Below are 20,268 nucleotides of genomic sequence, written 5' to 3'. Positions count from 1 at the left end.
CCCATCCCTAACTGCAATTCATCTATATTCAAATTGAACGGCCACACTTGGCGACTGGCTGTCACCTGAGTGCCTGCACTGGACATTGTCCTCCCAACTTAGATCCCATCGCCTATGACACAAATTCCTACAAACCCTGTCCGGTCCAGTCCTAGCCACTTCCTCTCTCATCCCAGAGGGAGCAGAGACTCAAGTTCAGACAGTTAAGCTACCATGGTTCAATGCCAGCTGCTGAGAGTACCCACCTCATGGGTCTGTCAGGCCAGGGCAAGCCACTACCCCTACGGCTCCCCTGAAGAACTGACTCATAGAGAGTGCTCAGTGGGTGATGGCCACTGCTGTAAAGTGGGGACAAAAAAAAGAGCATGGCCGTGTTTGCATTTGCACAACGTGCTGCTAACATGGGAACTGGCTTCCATGCTTTGCAGGGTAAACTGAGGTCTCAAGAAACCAAAGTTTTTTTTTTTATTTATTTACTTGTGTACTTACTTTTTTATTCGTTTGTTGTGTGGGAGGGTATACACGCACAGTGCCCATATGGAGGCTGGGGAACAATATGTGGGAGTCAGTTCTCTTTTTCCACCATGTGGGTCCTGGAGATTGAACCCAGGTCATCACGCTTGGTGGCAAGGGCCTTTACGCACGGAGCAGTCTTGCCCTCCCAGGGCCACAATTATTAAAGCTCAGGCTGGGAGCTTCAAACCCATGTCTTCTATCTCTTAACAAAAAGCTTTTTCTTCTCACCCAATAGTGTCATTTTTCCCCCTGAGCCCCTGGTGTATCCCAGATACCTGTACAAAGATGTAACTTTCACAGTGTGGAATAAATAATTCTGGCATGGATACATGCATGTGTTTGGATATGACAGCAGCACAAACAGATAGGTTATCAAGGGACTTACTAAAAATTTCTCTCTTCGAAGAGAAGAGAGAAAAGATAATGGGCTTTGGGATTCTGATATTATTGCACTCTACTTCAGAGCTAGGGAAAAGGAGGTTCAGAGAGAATAACGTGACCAGGCCCGCTGACAGTCCAGCCCAGTGTCAGTCAAGTGCTCGAGCTCTTCCTGCCGATGGGCTCCTCAGCTCCGGCTGTGCGCAGTAGAGTCATCTGGAGACATTACTAGAACACTGGCCCCTGGCTCCGCTGAGATTCTGAGTCAGAGGGTCTGGAGCCCAGCCCAGTACCAGCACTTTGCAAGCTCTCAATAGGCAATGGCGACATGCAGCCAGGGGAGGAAGCACAGCCTGTTCTAGAACTCTCTGAAATCCTGAACAGTGACTCTCAGCTCAGCCCCCACCCTCCTCCACAGCTGGGTATGTGAAGGCAGGCACCATGGGCCCCTCTCTTTCTCCCTTTCCCCAAACCGTGTGTGTGTGTGTGTGTGTGTGTGTGTGTGTCTGTCTGTCTGTCTGTCTGTCTGCCTGTCTGTATCTGTGTCTGTGTGTGTTTGCAGGTGAGTGGGTGTGCATTCACATGCCATCACGTGTGTAGGCCAGAGGACAGTTTTGGCAATTGCCTTCTCAGGTACTGTCTACTTTATTTATTTATTTTTGAAACACGGTCTCTCCTTAGCCTGGAACTCACCAAGGAGGCTAAACTGGTTGGCCCACAGCTAGGGAGCCGCCTGCCTCCACCTCTGTAGCACCGGGATTATACACAGGCATAATATAATACATACTCAGGTAACGTGAGTTCTGGGGATTGAACTCAAGGTCGGCCTCACCTTTGCAGTCAAATACTTTACTGACCAAGCCACCTCCCCAAGCCCAAATCATCTTTATTTTAGAATTCTATTTAATTACATAAAATTCTATTTAATTACATAAAACATAGAAATTGTACACATGTGCAATGTCCCGTGAGGCTTAGGAGATCTCTCCACGTGTTGTGCAGTGTGGAACCCAGCTTGATCCTAGCCTTCTGAGGGCATCACTCTGAGCAGCAGGAATCAAGACTTCAATTCCCACCCAGTGCTCTGAAAAATTCAATGTAGGTTTTAGGCAATGGCATCATATCAGGGTATGTGAACGTCAGGGACACCCTAGAGCCAAAGACAGTCATGGCTTCTGCCTCTTGACAGCCCAAGTTGAATTGAAGGGTTTCAGCTGGACTGGCTGTCCAGCAAGCCCCAAAGATCCTCCTGTCTCCGTTCCCCAGTGCTGGGATTTATGTGGGTGCTTCAGGGGAACTCAGGTCCTCATGCCTGCACAACAAGCCGTGTCCCCAGCCCCTGAAGTTGTTCGGTGTTTTAATTATTCTTTGGTTCCTGATAAAAGCCTTTTCTTCCCTATCTTTGTTTTTTAAATAAGTATGTGACACATTTTTTGTGCCCTTTCTCCAAAAAGAAAACCAATCAAGTGTCCATTCATATGATTTTTAAGAGAAGTAACTAGGCCCTTGGTTAAACACACACACACACACACACACACACACACACACACACACACTGCACTTGTGTTTGGAGAAGGTGAAGATGTCACCAACCCACACCATGCAACAGTGTGGTCAATGCATTTGATGGTCCCCTAGTTTGAAGAGCCTTGGCTGATCCTAATTATCTCCCTGCTCTACCCATAATCACATCCAGTTCTCAGGATGGGCTAGCTCAGGCAACTGAACTCAGCAGAATGCACAGAACCCTCTCTGTCCACTTAAAGCAGAGTCTTCCTTGGTTAAGCTAAAAGTGAAAGCAGAGAGGAAGAGTTGGAAAAACACTAACAGGATTAAAGATTAGCAGTAACACATGGCTTGGGAACTGACCTTTGACCAAACGTTGTATAAATTACCCAGCAGCTTCCGGCAGCAGGCAGAAACACTGACCTGCAGAGAAGGAGGCAGAGAAGAGAGGGAGTGCGGAGGGACAGATGTAAAGGAACAGAGGGCAGGAAGACAGGAGCACACAGGGCATCATGTCCACTCCAGTAACATCCTCCTCACTGCCATGCCCCAGTTCCATGGAGATGATATTTGGCAGGAATAAGAAAGAACAGCTGGAGCCAGTATCAGCCAGAGTGACAGGTGAGACTTCTGGGTTTAGATGGGCATCTTTTTTTAAACTTCTGGGTTTAGATGGGCATCTTTTTTAGACTTCTGGGTTTAGATGGGCATCTTTTTTTTCTGTATTATAAGCTGCTTTTGGAAGCCTGGAAACCCATTTAGGGGGACAAGATAAGCCAAGATCCCAAAATCATCTCTGTGGTAAACTGGGTGTGTTTGCACAGGGTAACTCAGTTTCTGGGGAGAAAGCCGTTCCTTCTCAATGTCTCCAAAAGGGTACCAGGAGTGCTCTGATAGCCACAGTGCAAGCGGGGAGACCAGAGGACAGCTTACAGGAGTGGGGGTCTTTCCACCATGTGGGTCCCAGAAACTGAAGGCAGGTGTCAGGCTTGGATGCAAGTGTCTTTAACCTGCTATGACATTTTGTTGGCCCTCAGGTGGCATTTTCTAACTGAAGAATTGCCTTAGACGTTGATGGAAACCTTCCCAGCTTTTTTGTGTATGTTCTGTGATTATCATGGTAATATTCAATGTATCTACATTAAATTGTATACAACATTTAGGTGAATATTTAAATACAAAAGACAAATTTAAAGTATCATTATCTGAGTGTATTTCCATCAAGTTTTTAAGCTTTTATTATCTTAAATCATGTGTATATGTCTGTATCTGTGTTTGGGTATGTAAATATGAGTACAGGTATCTGGGAAAACCAGAGGTGTTAGATCCCCTGGAGCTGGAGTTACAGGTGGTTATGAGCTACAGTGGGCACTTGGAATCAAACTCGGGTCCTCTGGAACTGGAAGAGCAGTGTGTGTTCCTAACCACTGCACCATCTTTCCAAAGATCCTCTCAAATTTTCATAAGTCAGATGTCTTAGTCGGGACTACTAATGCTGTGATGAAACACCATGACCAAACCAAGGTGGAGAGGAAAGGGTGTATTTGGCTTACACTTCCACATCACAGTTCGTCTCGGAGGAAGCAGACCAGGAGCTCAAACAGGGCAGGAACCTGGAGGCAGGAGCTGATGCAGAGGCCGTGGAGGTGGCCATGGAGAGGCCGTGTGGCTTCCTGGCTTGCTCCCCATGGCTTGCTCTTCATGGACAGTGAAAGGAGAGAGATGACCCCTGAAAGTTGTCCTCTGAACTCCACACACACTGAGGACAAAAGTCAGCCTTGGATGTCATTCTCAAGATGCCATCCGCTTCGGTTTTTTTTTTTTTTTTTTTTTTTTTTGAAACAAGATCTCTCCCTGGCTGGAGCTTGCCCGTTTGGCTAGACTGGCTGAGGAGTCTCAGGGATCTACCGTCTCCACCTCCCCAGCCCTGGGGTCACAAGGACGTGCCATCATGCCTGGGTTTTTTATATGGATTCTGGGAGCCAAGCTCAGCACCTCCTGCCTGCGTGGTGAGCACTTTTGGAGCCACCCCCTAGCTTCTAGAGTGTTCTTCCATGCCTTAATGAGGCAAATGTGCTTCCTCAAGACTGTAGGGCAGCATTGGGCTCCAGCGCTGCCCCTAGCGAAGTGTGTTTGGAGCATCTGTTCTTTCATCTCCTTAATGGACCGTGAGCAACTTCAGGCTGGGGATGGCATCTATTCTTCTTGGTCATCCTCAATGTTAGCAAACTACCAGCCCTGCTGCACCATTTCTAGAGAGGACCGTGGAGTAAATGGACAGACAGTGAGTAGTAGTAAACTCTAGGCACTCAGTTTCTTCCCAAAGGCCCCCCTCCCCTCTCCCTCCCCCCCTTTTTTTTTTTAGTTTTTCAGTTTGGTCGTGGAATCTGGCAACTAAACAGTTTATCTTTTAACAGGCACGATTCCAGCATGGCTGCAGGGGACCCTGCTTCGAAATGGGCCTGGGATGCACACAGTGGGGGACAGCAAATACAACCATTGGTTTGATGGCCTGGCCCTTCTCCACAGCTTCTCCATCAGAGATGGTGAGACCCCGGCATGAGTTTGCTGTTGCCATGGTAACAAATACAAGGCAGACTCCAGGGCCTGAAACAACAGGAGTTTATTCTCTTTCCATGTGGGGGAGGAGGTGTCAGAAGTCTGAAATTGATCACACTGGGGGTAATGTCTAAGTATTGGCAGGGTTTCTTTCCTTCTGGAAGCTCTGGGGAGAACCCATTGCCTTGCTTCGCAAGATTTCAGATGCTACCTGTGCCCTTGGCTTGTGGCCCCATCCCTGTCTCATAGCATCTTGCATGTTTTTTCAACCTCTCTGTCTCTTCTCTTTCTTCTCCTCCCCCTCCCCTCTCCTTCCCACCCTCTCCTCCTCTTTTCTCCTCCACCTGTTGCTCTCTCTCACTCTCTCCATTCATCAGTACAACCTCGTTGACCATCCCCCCCTCCCCGTCTCCCTCTTTCAAGGACTCTATAATGCCATTATACCCAGCCAGCTAACCCTAATGCTTTAACAGAGTAAGACCCACCAAATCCCTTCCATCCCACTGGTACTGCAGGGGCTCGGATGCAGGCTGATCTTGGGGAGAGCATCACCCAGCCTACTGCCAACACCTCTGGGAAGATGCCCAAGGATCTCTGTCATTTTGTCTTATGATCGAATCTGCCATGGGATGAACAATGACAGGGAAGGTGACAGGCTGGGAATTCAGACATGCCTCTGATCCAAACAGGAGGAGGGCAGACTGAGAAAAAGTCAGCTGAGCACAGTGCTTGCCCTAACCGTCATGGCCATGTGTCCTGGGTCCCCTCCTATCAGGGCCTCCCACATCTACCACCCAACCCTCCAAGTGTCTTCAGATTGCCACCCAGGCCTCTCATCTCCTCTGAAGCCTTCAGTCACCACCCAGCCCCGCCATTGTGTAACAGTAGAGGTAGAAACACAGGATGTCAGCGTCCCCTCCCCCCCCCCAGTTCAGATAATGGCATGTGCGGAGAAATTGGGGTCAGGGGGTAAAAAAGGAAATGCAGGTTGTTGTCCATTTTGTTTTGTGCATTTTATGGCGGGACTTTCATTCTTTAGATTTTTGTTCCTTTTATTTTAGTTCTCAGGTAGGCATGTATCAGATGTTGAACCTATCCCCATATCCCTCTATACGCTCTTTTTCTCCCCCTCTCTCTTATCCCATTTGTTCCCCTAGACAGTTTCACTTCTACATCATATATATATATATATATATATATATATATATATATATATGTAATTTTATGTGACTATATCTAGGAGCCACAAACAAGAGAAAACAGACAATATTTATCTTCCTGAGTCTGACGCAATTCTCTTAATACAATAATCCCACCTCCATCTGTCTTCCTGAAAATGACCCAACTTCATTCTCTACAGTTGAAAGAAAGTTGAATTGTATACACATACCGTATTTTCTTTACCCATTCCTCTGTTGTCAGACACCTAGGCAGGCTCCATAATAGCTATTGTGAATGGAGGTGCAGTAAACATGGTGTGCAGGTGTCCCCTGGATGTGTCGCCTTAGAGTCCTTTGGGTAAATACCAGGAGTGGTAATAACTTCATGTGATAGATCTAGTTTTAGTTTAGTGTTGTGGGTTTTTTTTTTTAAGATTTATCTTTAATTATGTGTATGCTACTGCATCTGTGTGTGGGTATGTGCATGTGAATGCAGTACCCTAGGAGTCCAGGAGAGGTCGGTGGATCACCTCCAGCTGGAGTTAGAGGTGGTTGGGAGCCACCCAATGTGGGTGCCGGGAAGTGAACTCAGGTCCTCTGTAAGAACAGAAAGCACTCTTAACTATGGATCCACCTCTCCAGCCCTTATTTTTAGTTTTTGAGAAACCACCAACCAACTTCTAAAGTGGTTGGACTAGTTTTCATTCCCACAGGCATGGATCCTGGCCGGGACTTGATTCCACGACCACCATGCTCACTGGGGCGAGATGCAGTCTCAGTGTAGCTTTGAATTTTATTCCTCTGATGGTTAGTGAGGTTGGACATCTTTTCATATGATTACTGGCATTTCATGTTGGTATTTCATGCTTTGCAAACCGTCTGATCATTTTATTAGCCCACTTATTTCTCTAAGGAAGTGTGGGGCACAATGGGCATGCGGTGCACACCTTTAATCTCAGCACTTGGGAGACAGAAGCAGGAGAATCTCTGTGAGTTCGAGGCTGGCTTGGTCTTATGGAGCAAGTTCCAGGACAGCCAGGCCTACATAGTGACACCTTGTCTCAAAAAAAAAAAAAAAAGAAAAAAAAAAGAAAGAAAGAAAGAAAGAAAGAAAGAAAGAAAGAAAGAAAGAAAGAGAAAGAAAGAGGAGCTGGAGAGATGACTCAGTAGTTAAGAGCACTTGTTACTCTGCCTAGAGACTGAGTTCAGTTCCCAGCACCCACGTGATGGTTCCGGTCATCCATAATGCCTGTTCCAAAGGACCTGATGCCCTCTCATCATGGAAGCTGCATGAGTGTGTGTCACATACATACATGCCTGCAAACACTCCCACACATAAATAAATGTTTTAAAAAGTGAACAGGCAAACAAAAGATCTGTGGTCTTCACCAGAGACCAACAGAAGTTAATGCTTTAAAAAACGACAAAGGCCAAGCATGGTGATGCACACCATTAATCCCAATGCTTGGAGAGGCAAGGGCAGGCAGATCACTTTAAGTTCGAGGCCAGCCTGGTCTACAGAGTGAGACCCTGTCTCAAAAAAAATTAATTAAATTAAATTAAAAATAAAAATAAAATCCATCAAAGACTGGGTAAAAGAGAAGGAGCAGAGAAGAGGAAAGTTGGAGAAGGGGAGAGAATAGGTTCCTTTGTCTAAATCTAATAGGACTTCAAAATAGAAAGTTTTGTTTAAAATAGTGACGGTGAGTGATGTCAGGTCTCTGTCAGCAGAGAGACTGTTTTTAGGAGATAAAGTCATCCCACTAGGATTTGAGTAATCGTTTGCACATGCATGTGTGAGAGTGTGTGTGGTATGTGCATGGGGGTTTGTATTGTGTGCATGTGTGTGTGGTGTGTGTCAGGGTGTATGGGTACACACAAGTGTGTATAGTGTGTGTGTGCATATGTGTATGTGTGGTGCATGTTGGGGGGTGTAGGAGTACACATGTATGTGCGATGTGTGTTGGGGTGTGTGTGTAGACACACAGTATTGTGGTGTGTGTCAGGATATGTGGTATACCCAGTGTGTGTGGTGTATATTGGAGTGTATGAGTGCACACAAGTGTGTATGGTGTGTGTGTCAAAGTACGTGGGTGTGTACACATGTGTGTGAGCACATGTTGCGGAATGTGCGTGTGCGTGTGTGTGTGTGTGTGTGTGTGTGTGTGTGTTTGTGTGTTGAAGTAGGTGGGTGTACACAAGTGTGTGTGGTGTGTGTCAGAGTGGGTGGGTACACATGTGTGTTTGGCTTATGATGTATATGTAGATACACACCCTCATGCCTACCTTAATCACAAAACTATCAGACTTGACTCAGTTCTTAAAGACACTAGGCAGGAGATTGCTGTTTACTGTGTCCCTTCAGACGAGGTGCCGCTGACTGGGGGCTCGGGAGAGCAGGGTAGGCAGTGGCTGATGACTTTAATCTCACACTCCAGTCCAGCGTTAGCCTTGAGCATTTCCAGAGCTACTTTCTCTCCGGGCCTCCAGTACTCTGGGATCCCACAGCTCCCTGTTTATAGGAAATGGGTGGCCTGGCCCGAGAGTTTACATTTCAAGTGAAAAGAATTCACCTTTCAAGCCAAGCGCTGGGGCCCAAAGGCCCTTAGCCAGGGCGTGTGGAGGGTGGGCATCCAGATAGAGTGACCAAAGAAGGACAGGCTGGCTCTAAAGTGGGTCTTTGTGCCGTGCGGCGCTCAGCTGAAGACCAACACCAGGCTCACCCACCAGGCAAGCTTCCAGCTTTAAATATCAAGAGTTTTCCTTGACCATCCAGAATTTCAGCAGCCAACACACGTGTGTAAGTCACTTTTATCATATCAATGAATACCTGACGGAAGAACTTACAGCGGAAGGAAGGATTCCTGTTGGACTCACAGTTCATCGAGGAAAGACTGATGGCAGGAGAGAGAGGCACACCGCCATGCTGCTTCCACGGGCTCAGGACCCCACCCAGCCCACAGGGTGGTCCTACCCACATTCAGAATGGCTCTCTCTCCTCCATCAAGCCTCTCCAGAGACAGCCTCTAAGATCTGTCCAGAGGCGTGTCTCTGAAGTGATTCTGAAATTGATGGTGAAGGTGAACCATCAGCACATGTATGCTGTGTTCCCTGCAGCCAGATGCCTCACAGCATCTCATGGACTGCGGACTCTAGGAGCTGGGAGAGCGCTACCTGAAATCGGCTACAATCTCAGGATGGCTAGTGTTGGTAACATGGCCATCATTTCCCCTTAGGTGGAGAACGGATGTGGTTTTCATTGAAATGTATACACAGTCCCTTGGAGAAAGATAAAAATACACCCCAGAAGGAAAAGCCATTGGTGCTGTTAGAAGTCATTGGAGGGATTATCAGGGAGAGGGCTTGTCGGTGTGTGGGTGTTAGGCCTCGTATCCCCTTTCTTAACTGAGACGTCACCTGTATGAGATGGTCCATTCATGAAATGTCACCCAGCTGCGCGTTTTGAGTGTATTTTTAGTAGAGTCAAACTGGCTGTATGGCTGTGTTAAGACCCTGCCTAAGAGGGGCCGTTTCTATGTGCATTACCAGCCTAGGAATCCATTGACTACTCACTAGTTGTACAACTTAAGACATTGAACCTCTCTACATGTCAGTTTTATTGGGTGAGAATGGACCTGTGGTCACATTTGTACTTTATGTGCTAAGAAATTTTACATTCAAAGTGTTATAACTTCTCTGATGTTGCTGTTGCTTGGCAACTAACAGAAATGTTAGTTTCTGTTTATTCAGGACATTTCTTTTTATATTGATTTATTTGTGTGTATGTGTGTGTCAACACAAGTGCATGCATGCGCCAAGGACACGGGGGTGGGGGGCGGTCAGTTCTCTCCTTCCACCATGTGGGTTCTGGGGATCCACTGGAGCCTGGGACACCTACAGGGATCACACCTCTAAAGAAAACTGACTCTGCTTTCAGCCAACAGCTGCCAGTAGCTCTTCAGCTGGGAGTGGGGGCGGGGGGGGGGGGGGGGAGGGGAGGGGGGGTTGTGAGGTCATCTCTGTGCATGTTGACTGGCTTGACACCATGCAGGCTAGCATAGCTGTGGAGTCTGTGAGTGCCCAGTTCTACTGAGTCCAGAAGTCCCTGTTTCAGCTCTGTCCTCCCTAGCCTCTGGCTCCTAAACTCTTTCTGCTGACTCTTCCTTAATGTTCCCCAAGTCTTGAGGGGAAAGGGTGTAGTATAGCTGTCCCACTTATAGCTGAACAAGGAGATACTGCTTCTAGGCAGGGAGCTAGTGGTTCTGGGTCCTGATGATAGGCCTGGGGAAGTTCCGACCCTCCGTGGATACACAGAATTGAGTGTTATGTCACTCCCCTACCCCCACGCAACAGATACAAAGTATTTCTCCGGGAGGCTGAGATTGCTGACACTGGCTTCTGAAGGTAGGTCCCCCAGCCGTGAATGAGGCCTCAGGGGTCAGCACAGCCTTCCCAACCACTGCTCCAAATCTGTGTCTTCCGCAGACAAACACCAGCGTGGTGGAAGTCATTGCCAATGGCTAGGCCGGACTGGCCAAGGTGCCTGGGTGTTCCTGAGCTTCACTCAGTTCCCTCGTGTGGAAATGGGGTGTAGACAGGCACACTTACCATCTTCTTATGAGTCTCCAGTGAGGCTCTACGTGGTGTGAGCTGGAGATACAGCTGTTGGTAGAGTGCTCCCCTAGCATACACAGAGTCCTGGGTTTGATTCCTGGCACCACATAAACCTGGCGTGGCAGCATGTGCTTGTCATCCTAGCACTTGAGAGAGAGAGGCAGGAGGATCAGGAGTTCAAGGTCATCCTTGGCAATAGTAAGCTCAAGGTCTGCCTGGGCTACATAAGACATCCCCACACCACACACACACACACACACACACACACACTACAACACCTCCACATTTTTTAATGCATGTAAATGAACTTATGTTCCAAACTCTCTCTTTACTGTAGTACACACTTGCGTGGAAGAGGCCTGTCTGGGTGACAAACCTCCCTCCAGCCCCCAGGAGAGCTCTTAGAATGGCTGACACCAATTTCAAAGCCCCGGAAGGTGCCAGGTTGACCAGCGTCTGCTTCTTCCGTTTCAGGGGAGGTCTTCTACAGGAGCAAATACTTGCAGAGCGACACCTACTGCACCAACATCGAGGCCAACAGAATCGTGGTGTCCGAGTTCGGAACGATGGCCTACCCAGACCCCTGCAAAAACATCTTCTCCAAGTAATGTCCCCTTCTGAGTCTCAGCAAATGTCGTGCTTTGTTGATGTCTTTGGTGGTCAAAACAGCCCATATTTTCTCCTCTAGTAGTTTTCCTCAGGGTAGATGAACTCCGTGTGGCTGGCCTGTGACTGTGGACGCTGTGTGATTCGTGATCACTGGAGGCCAAGGGCAGCTGACAAATTGTCAGATGTTCTCCTGCCCGGCCTGTGGGAGAGTGCTGGGACCTTATCAATCAAAATTACAAATGTGTGTTCCCTTTGGTCTAGAGATACACTTGCTTGTGTCTGCAATGACAAACGGGCAAAGTTATTCCTGGCTGCGTCATTTGTTATGATACAAGCTGCAAACAACCCAAATGTCATTGCCAGAAGTCTAGTTGATCACACGACAGTAAAAAGGCATACGAAAATGCCCCAGTGAAGTGAGGCTGCTGGCTATGCTGTACAAAAACATTCTACGAGGCATTAAGTTAAAAGGTGGTTTGTTTGTTTGTTTGTTTGTTTGTTTGTTTGTTTAGGTCAGGGCAGGGCTGAGGAGATGGCTAGTGGATGAGAGCACTTGTTGAGAAAAAGCATGAAGTCTTGACTTCAAATCCCCAGAACTGCTAAGTACAGTCACAAGCATGCCTGTAACCCTAGCACAGTGTGAGAAGGAGACAGATAGATTGCAGGGGTTTGCAGAGTGCCAGCCGAACTCCAGCTCTAAAGGGAGACCTTGCCTCAAGAGAGTATGGGAGAAACTGAGACTCAGGACACCTGATGTCTCCCTCTGGCCCACTGTGCACACATATGGGTGCATGTACCTGCACACACAAATGTGCATGAACTGCACACATACTGCAAACACATTTTTTTTTAAGCAAGGTTCATCAATGTGTTCTCTGTTCAGGAAGAAAAAAGAAAGATGTCTAGGTGTATTTTTGCTTCCATAGGGCATAAAGCGATCAGCTGTGGGAAGCTGACAAATGAGGGGATGGGGAGATTTTTCTGGGACACACCTGAAGCCATTTGGGTTATGAAGCAGATGCGTGTGTTACACACTCAAAGATTAAATCTTTGGCTAGAGTCAGACACACTTCAGACAGAGAGCTGTGGAAAGATTCGGGGTGGATTGGCCAAAGATAGGAAGGCTGCTTCTGCTTTTCCAGGGCTGACATCATCCGTCCCTAGAACAGGGCGAGTCGCCCTTGCAGATGGGCTGAGCTGGGGAGGCGTCAACAGAGAAAAGGGAGTGGGCTGGAAGGACTTTAAATCCACACCTGGAGCGGAATCCCTGCAGTTACCTCCTCGGTCGGTAGACGGAGCACCACTCGACACTTGCGTCCAATGTTGCCAGTTGTGCCGATAAACCGCCTTGGATTCTCTTTCCTCCTGTTTGCAGTTTGGCAAAATGAACCATGAGTCTTAACTAACATGAGTTTGTTTTCTTTTTTGCCAAAACTAATTCCAGGACTGAGGATGTAGCTCAGTTAGTAGAGTGTTTACACAAAGCCCTGGGTTCAATCCCAGCACAAGCTTAAACCAGATGTGATGGACCAATGCTCCATGTCTGGACAGAGTCTCTCTCTGAAGACAGAGCTAGCTAAGCAGGCGAGTCCCCAGGAATCCTCTTGTCTCCACTTCACACAGCTCTTGGGTTACAGGCATGTGTGTGACCACGCCTAGCCAAGCGGTGGCAGCAGGATGGTCAGAAGTTCAAGGACATCCTTGGGCACATAGTGAGTTTGAGGCTAGCCTGGGACAAATGAACCCTTGTTTCAAAAGAAAAACAATTAAAAAAAAAAAAAACAAGTAACTTCTTGGCAAATTTGAGATACTCAGTGAGGACTCAGGTTCTGCCAAAGCAGAGATTCACTGTTTTGCTAGGTCTGGGGTGGGTATTATGGCTACCTGTTTGATATCTGTATGGCTGCTTAAAGTGGTTGGGAGCCTATCAGCTCCTGCTGGCTCTAGGTGAAGAGCACCCTGCACTTTTGACACTCAGGAGGAATGTCACGTGGCCACATTGCCCCAGCACCTCACTTGCTGGCTGAGTCCAGGTTGTGGAATGTGTGGGGAACCTGATACCTGAGTCCTCCAGATTCCTCGGGTGACCCCTTGAGACCCACAGTCTTTTCTCCATCGCTGAAGCAGAACGTGTTAAACGGTGAAAAGGTGAGTCGCAGAGAGCAGGACTACCCAGGCACAGCCACTAACACAACCCCCTTTCCTCACAGAGCTTTCTCCTACTTGTCCCACACCATCCCCGATTTCACGGACAACTGCCTGATCAATATCATGAAGTGTGGAGATGACTTCTACGCCACCACAGAGACCAACTACATCAGGAAAATCAACCCCCAGACTCTCGAGACCCTGGAGAAGGTATCACAGGCTTACAGTCAGCATCCATTTCTGACCCAGAAAGGAGCCCACTCCTCACTTCCAGGGGGAACATGCATGATGGGGGTCCCAAAGATGATCCTCCACCTACTGACACTCTAGCCATCTTATTGAATAAACTCTATGATGTCCACGCAGTGAAATCTCCTCAGGATGCCTTTCTCATGTGTCCCCATGGGGCTGGAGAGATGGCTCAGTGGTTAAAAGCATGTACTGCTCTTATAGATAATCTGAGTTCAGTTCTCAGCACCCAGGTAGGGTGGATCACAACCATTTGTAGCTCCAACTTGAGGGGAATTGGATGCCCCCTTCTGGCCTGCATGGGTACTGCACTCATATGTATGCATATACACACATGCACACACCACACACAGAATTTAAAAATAAATCTTTAGAACATATCCCCATCCCTAAAGTGGTGCAGACAAACTGGCTTAAAATAACAGAGACTTGCTGTCTTGCATTTATGGAGGCCACAATTCTAAATCAAGGTGTCAGTAGGGCCAGGCTCTGACAGTTTGTAGAGGAGTATCCTTCCTGTGTTTCCCAGCTGGACTTATCACCAATCCTCAATGTTCCTCAGCTCATAGACTCATCACTTTAGTCCCCATCTCCTGGGTCCCGTGGTATTATTCCCTTTGTGTCTGTGTGCTCCAATTCCCACGTTCTATGAGCACACAAGTCATGAGGTCACATGCTCTCTTATGGTATGACATCATCTTGTGATTACACATTCAAATACGCTACTGCTAAGTGAGGTCCCATTCACAGCACTGGGGTTAGGACTTCCTCCTGTAAGTTTGGAAGGCAACTCAGAACCATAGTTCTTAGGACCCAGAGGTTCTACCCACAGTGACCTGCAGAGGGAGGTATTACTCAGAGAGCAAGGGCACCAGAGACAGAACCGCTTCCTGGGAAGCACTGGGCCAATGTTCTCGTGAAAATCAATAGACCCTGTTTCAGTTTGCTCCAGCTGATTCTCAAAGCCACAATGTTGTCATAAGGCATTTGAACGATCTGCTAAATTGAACACTTTTCTTAGCTGGGAAATTACGTCCAGTTCCGTGTAAACTAGGTGGCAAGGGCCCAACTGAGGCATGCTGGGAAATACCCAAAGGGCCAGAGTCCTGCCTACCGCTTGGCTGGCTGTGTTATCCTGGAGAAGAAGGGCAAACAGCTAGTCCCTGGCCATCCTGTTGTTCTTCGTCTGTGGTCTGTTCTGAGCAGGGTTCATAGTTCAACTTGTTAGTAGAATTCATGATTTTTAGTAAATGGTTTTATAGCCTCTGTTTCCAGAGTAGCACCATGAGAGGCCTGGAGAGCTAGCTGCCTCTCTTCCTCTGTGGGCTCCAGCAGGGGTGAATTTAAATGACTTAATGAGATCAGCACAGAGCAGTGGCTGAAACGGGAAGATGACAATCTACCTGCCCTGATCATTGTTTGGAGCCTTCTGTCATGAGGATTATGACCTGTCACTGTGCTGAGGATCCTGACAAGACCAGAATATGGGATGGGAACTACAGGCACTCACAGACACACACAGACACACACACACACACACACACACACACACACACACACACACACACACACGCAAGCCTGCTCACTAGCTTCCCTCAACTGATCAGTTGCAGAAGCACCTCCTAATGCAAGGTCACATCAGGTCATGAGAGCAGACATCTCTTTTTTTGTTGTTTTGTTGTTGTTTTTTTTTTTTCAGATAGGGTTTCATCATGTAGCCTTGGTCATCCTAGAACTATCACTTCAGACCAGACTGGCCTAGAACTCACAGAGATCTGCCTGCCTTGACTGCTGGAATTAAAGGTGTGCGCCACCACCACCACCATCACCTGGCTAAGACATCTCTTTCAAGGCAAATTATGCCTTTATTTCCAATCAGGAGATATGCAGGAGATCCACCTTTCTAGACCTAGGCTCAGTTGGTTGCTCATGGGATTCCATCTTCTCTTCTTCTGAAAATGGAGTAAGTGGCTATTGTATTTTACAGGTCGATTACCGGAAGTATGTGGCTGTAAACCTGGCAACCTCACACCCTCATTATGATGCAGCTGGAAATGTTCTTAACATGGGCACATCCATTGTGGACAAAGGACGGACAAAATATGTAATATTCAAGATCCCTGCCGCAGCACCAGGTAGGTGGCCCTGAGAGTCTAACAAATCAAAGACAGTTGAGTGACCCTTGCTGATGAGCTCCGATTTCTGTCTGTGACACACTGCTCAGTGCAGAACTTTCCTTCACAGATTATTCAGATGACCTTAAATTCAGTTTTGTCATTCAGGCAAATCCAAAAGTTCTTTTGGGAAGAGCTCAGTTTCCTCCTTTAACATGAAAGAGACATTTCTGAGGTTATTTCAGATAAAGGAAATCCTGTCACTATTTTTAACCTCTTGGTTTTTAGGCTCCAATTCATGAGTTCACTATTTAATTTTCCACATACCCATCCATTCACCTATTTATCCATCCATCTACCCATTCATCTACTCACCTACCCACTCAATCACCCATCCATCCATCCATCTATCCAACTATTCGTTTATCCATCCATCTATTTATTCATCCACCCACTCATCTATCCATTCATCTACTCACCTGTCACTCAACCATCCATTTACCCATCTATGCACCTACCAACTAAACCATCCATCCATCTTTCCATTTATCCACTTCTGTGTACTCAATCATTCTATCTATCCATCCATCAATTTAGCATATTCTAACTTTTTCTCTAGGTATGAACTAGTCATTTTTCAAAGTCTCTTGACAAACTTTTATATGCCAAGATCATGCCACCCCCTCCAACCTGCAGCCAGGCTCCCAGGGCTGTTGGAGTGCTTAGCCCTGCTGGGATCCACTCCAGATCCACACCCTGTTCCCGGGGCCTTCTGGACCTCCTCCTCCTCTGAGGGCCGGGTCCTGGAGCAAAGCCCAAGCCAGTGATTGCATGTTCCTGAGGGGGAAGAGGGTGAGGCTCCCAACCTACGTTTGTCTAGGACCCTCCTGGTTGCCGCACCCAGCCAATGAGGCCTTAAAGGGTGTTTGACCTGACCTTCTGGCCTAGGCAAGGAGTTTCTATCTGTGACCCTGAAAGTCACTGCCTGCTCCCTACCCCTGCAGTTTGTAGAAAACTATCAGGCTGTGCCAGAGCTGGAAACACAGCACCGGCCCCCACCCATGGTCAAAGGGTGGCCTGAATATTACTAAATGAAACTGAAGTTGCTTGGGCTGGTGAAGGATGTGTGATCCAGTCCAGCATTCTAGAGTGTCAGCTGGGGTCTTCTGGGCATTTTTATTTGCTACCTCATATGACAGGGGACCATGAGGCTCAGCAGATTAGGTGACAGTGACATGGTGTTGGTCACATAGCTTCCAGGAGCCCAGCCATCATGCAAGAGGCAGTCTCGACTTCCTGCTGGTGCAGGGGCATTCCTGCTCTCCACCCCAGAGCAGGGCCTTTCGTCTGTGTTCTTCCTTGTTGGAGAAAACTAGCCCACAACCTCGCAGCATCACCTCCCACCAGTCAGCTGTTTACAGTGTGCACAGGTGGCCGCAGAGAGGTGGGGACATTGACAGGGATCTCGTTAGAAATCAGCCCCAGGACTGGGTGGGGAAGCCTTGTGCCCAAGGCTGATTCATGCTCACAAAGAACTCAAAAAAACAGAACACACACACGGCAATGGCCTTCAGTGCCATGAGAACTGACATTGTGAACTGTGAACTTGTGAACTGCAGTTAGAACAGGGGGTGGGCATGGACCTTCCCACCCCTGCCCCATGCCTCATTTTTTTTGTTGTTGTTGTTTTGTTTTTTGCTTTTCTGGGTGTATTTCTCCCTAGTAACATAGAAAGTCAAGGCTATGATTTGGATCATAGACCATTCACCTCATTTGCCCATGTGTGAAACGGGCATGGTACAGTTTTGCTTAATTGGCATAGTACATGTAAAAGTCCCTCATCGTTGGATGGAGGCACGGCCCTGTCAGTAGAACGCTAGCCTTGCAAGTGTGAGGATTTGAGTTTGGTCCCCAGAGCCTGGGTAGAAAGCCAGATGTAGTGACACACACCTGTCATCTTAGCACTTAGAGGCAGAGATGGGTGAATTCCTAGGGCTCCCTGGTCTAATGTGTGGGCTCCAGGTCCTAGTGAGAATCCCTGTCGGGAAAAGCAAGGAGGACATGCCTCAGAAGGAATGACAGACAGCTCAGGTCGTCCTCTGGGCCTGTGCATGCGCACATACCTGCCTCACCTCTAATGGGTAGTTAGTTAGTCCTCTGCTGTGTGTTTTGTTATGGGTAGTGTTAGAACAATGGATAGAAATCCCGTGGAACACGTTGTGTGTGCTGGTTCCCCACAAAACACAGGGGCTTAAGCCTGGGAAGTTCACATGCCCCTGGGAGACTTGGTAGACATGCAGCCTGGGGCCTTGCCCCAGGAACACGTTAAACTCTGCATTTAATCACCATCCCAAGATTCACAGGTACGTTCAAACAGGAGAAACACGGCTCCGCAGCAGGGCTCAGCAGCTTCTATTTCTGCCAAATGACCATAAGGAACTAAATAAAGTCCTGAGAACCACCTCCCTGGTGTCAGTCACAGAGGCTCAGCTGGGCTACTGTCCCTGGAAGCAGAAACAGTCAGCCGTCACAGAAGGCAGTGGGTGTGGCCGTGTTCCACGGGAAGACTGTATTTGTAAAAGCTGCGGGAGGCTTAGTGTAGTTCCCCAGGCTGGAGTAGGGACTGTTGGATCCCCAAGGTCTCCCTGGGTGAGGTAGTGGTTTTTCAGGCTGGAGACCCAGAGTTCACTCTGGCAAGTGGGCTCTAGGGTGAGTCCAGTCCTGGTACCTGGTCTTGTGGGCTCTTCATCAAAGGTTCTCCTGAGGACACGGTTGGAGTGTAGGTGATTGTGCTGTCCTGCTACGTTCTCGGGTTTGCTCTTCTCCAGGCACCAAGAAGAAAGGGAAGAGCCCCTTGAAGCACATGGAAGTATTCTGCTCCATCCCCGCTCGCTCGCTCCTCTCCCCAGCTACTATCACAGCTTTGGCGTCACAGAGAACTATGTGATATTTCTGGAGCAGCCTTTTAAGTTGGACATCCTCAAGATGGCCACCGCATATGTGCGGGGGGTGAGCTGGGCTTCCTGCATGTCATTCTACGGGGAGGACAAGGTGAGACCTTCCTGTCTATCTACCCCACGCCAGGATCACTGAGGAGGCCACCCTGAGGGATGCTTGCAGAACATGAGCTGCCATTTAGTGTCTCCGCGGGCAGCTGCCACCGTCTGGAGCGTTCCAGGGCTGGGATGGGTTCATTAAAGTGGTCCTGAGTTAGAACATCCCTACTTCTAAATGCAGACTGTCCTGGGAACAGGATGTGATCTTGGGCAAACAAACTTCCCCCCACCCCAAACCATCTCCACATGCACAGCCGCTATAGGACCAAGACCTCATCCATAGCTAGGGCCCACACAGCCTCTGTCATCCATTCAGCACCTCACCTCTGCTCTTGTCATGCAATGTTGGTGTAGTGAGTCAGGGTATCAGTGAGCTTAGATATCAGGATAACCCTGGGTTCCACAGATGTGGAAACATCTCCTTCAGTGAGAGACACATGAGTGTTCCATGCATGTGTACATACATGAGTGTGTGCACGCATGAATGGATAAGTGTGTATATATATATATGTATATGTACTTATGTATGTATTTATTTGCTGTTGCTACTCTTGACAAATGTCCAGTAATTCTCAGTGTTATCTGTTCAAATAACACACTAGTATAGAAAGCCGAATATAAAATCCCTTTCCTGGGCTAGAAATGTAGTTCAGCTGGTAGAGTGCTTGCCTGGCATACATGAAGCCCTGGGTTCAATTCCCAGTACTGTATGAATTGGGCATGGTGGTGCATGCCTGTAATCCCAGCGCTCAGAGGAAGTGGAGACAAGAGGATTGGGAGTTTAGGGTCATCCTCAGCTACACAGCATGTTCAAGGCTAGCTTGGGCTACATGAGGCCTTGTTTCGAAATTATATATTTTTTAAAATCCCCTTCCCACCAGACTCCCCACCACCGTCCCTCCTCCTCCTCTCCCTTCCTGCTCCCCATCTGGAGAAAGTCGCCCTTCTTCCTTGACTGTCCACACTGGAGCTTTCCGGACACTCACACCCATATTTACAGGTGCAAATATGGCGGCTAGCCACCCCCTCTAAGGCCCATCCTCTGCCTCCTCAGGAGGAGAATGAGGTAGATGAGGTCCACCGCTGCTTAAACCGTCTAGCAGCTTCTCATATTTCTCAGAATAGCATTCAAGGGCTCCATTCACCAGACCTCAGTCCCCTTCTACACCCTGCTAAGGGCCTCTGCGTCTTCTGTTTCTCCTGGAATAAGATGGCTTCCTCCCTCACTGGTCTAGCTCCCGAAGCCTTCTTTCCTGAGCTTACAGGCAGGAAATCCCACACTGGCTTCCTCTAGTTCCCACCAAAACTGCATTTTTCTTGAGCATGCCCTTCATGTGTTACAGATTTTATGTTTCTTGT

The 20,268-nt window shown here is 48.0% G+C and overlaps 1 protein-coding gene across 1 annotated transcript in view; it reads left to right on the top strand.

Moving 5' to 3' along the window:
- Nucleotides 1-2,912: 2,912 nt before the first annotated feature.
- Bco1 (beta-carotene oxygenase 1) overlaps nucleotides 2,913-20,268 on the top strand; it is a 35,657-nt gene continuing 18,301 nt past the window's right edge. The window contains 7 exon segments of the mRNA XM_059263052.1: nucleotides 2,913-3,021; nucleotides 4,803-4,946; nucleotides 11,208-11,337; nucleotides 13,553-13,700; nucleotides 15,727-15,874; nucleotides 18,682-18,753; nucleotides 18,756-18,904. Of these exon segments, the coding sequence (XP_059119035.1) occupies nucleotides 2,913-3,021; nucleotides 4,803-4,946; nucleotides 11,208-11,337; nucleotides 13,553-13,700; nucleotides 15,727-15,874; nucleotides 18,682-18,753; nucleotides 18,756-18,904 (900 nt within the window).

The sequence above is a fragment of the Peromyscus eremicus genome, chromosome 5, assembly GCF_949786415.1.
Source record: "Peromyscus eremicus chromosome 5, PerEre_H2_v1, whole genome shotgun sequence".
Lineage (NCBI taxonomy): Eukaryota > Metazoa > Chordata > Mammalia > Rodentia > Cricetidae > Peromyscus > Peromyscus eremicus.
This window is presented reverse-complemented; position numbering and strand designations above follow the sequence as displayed.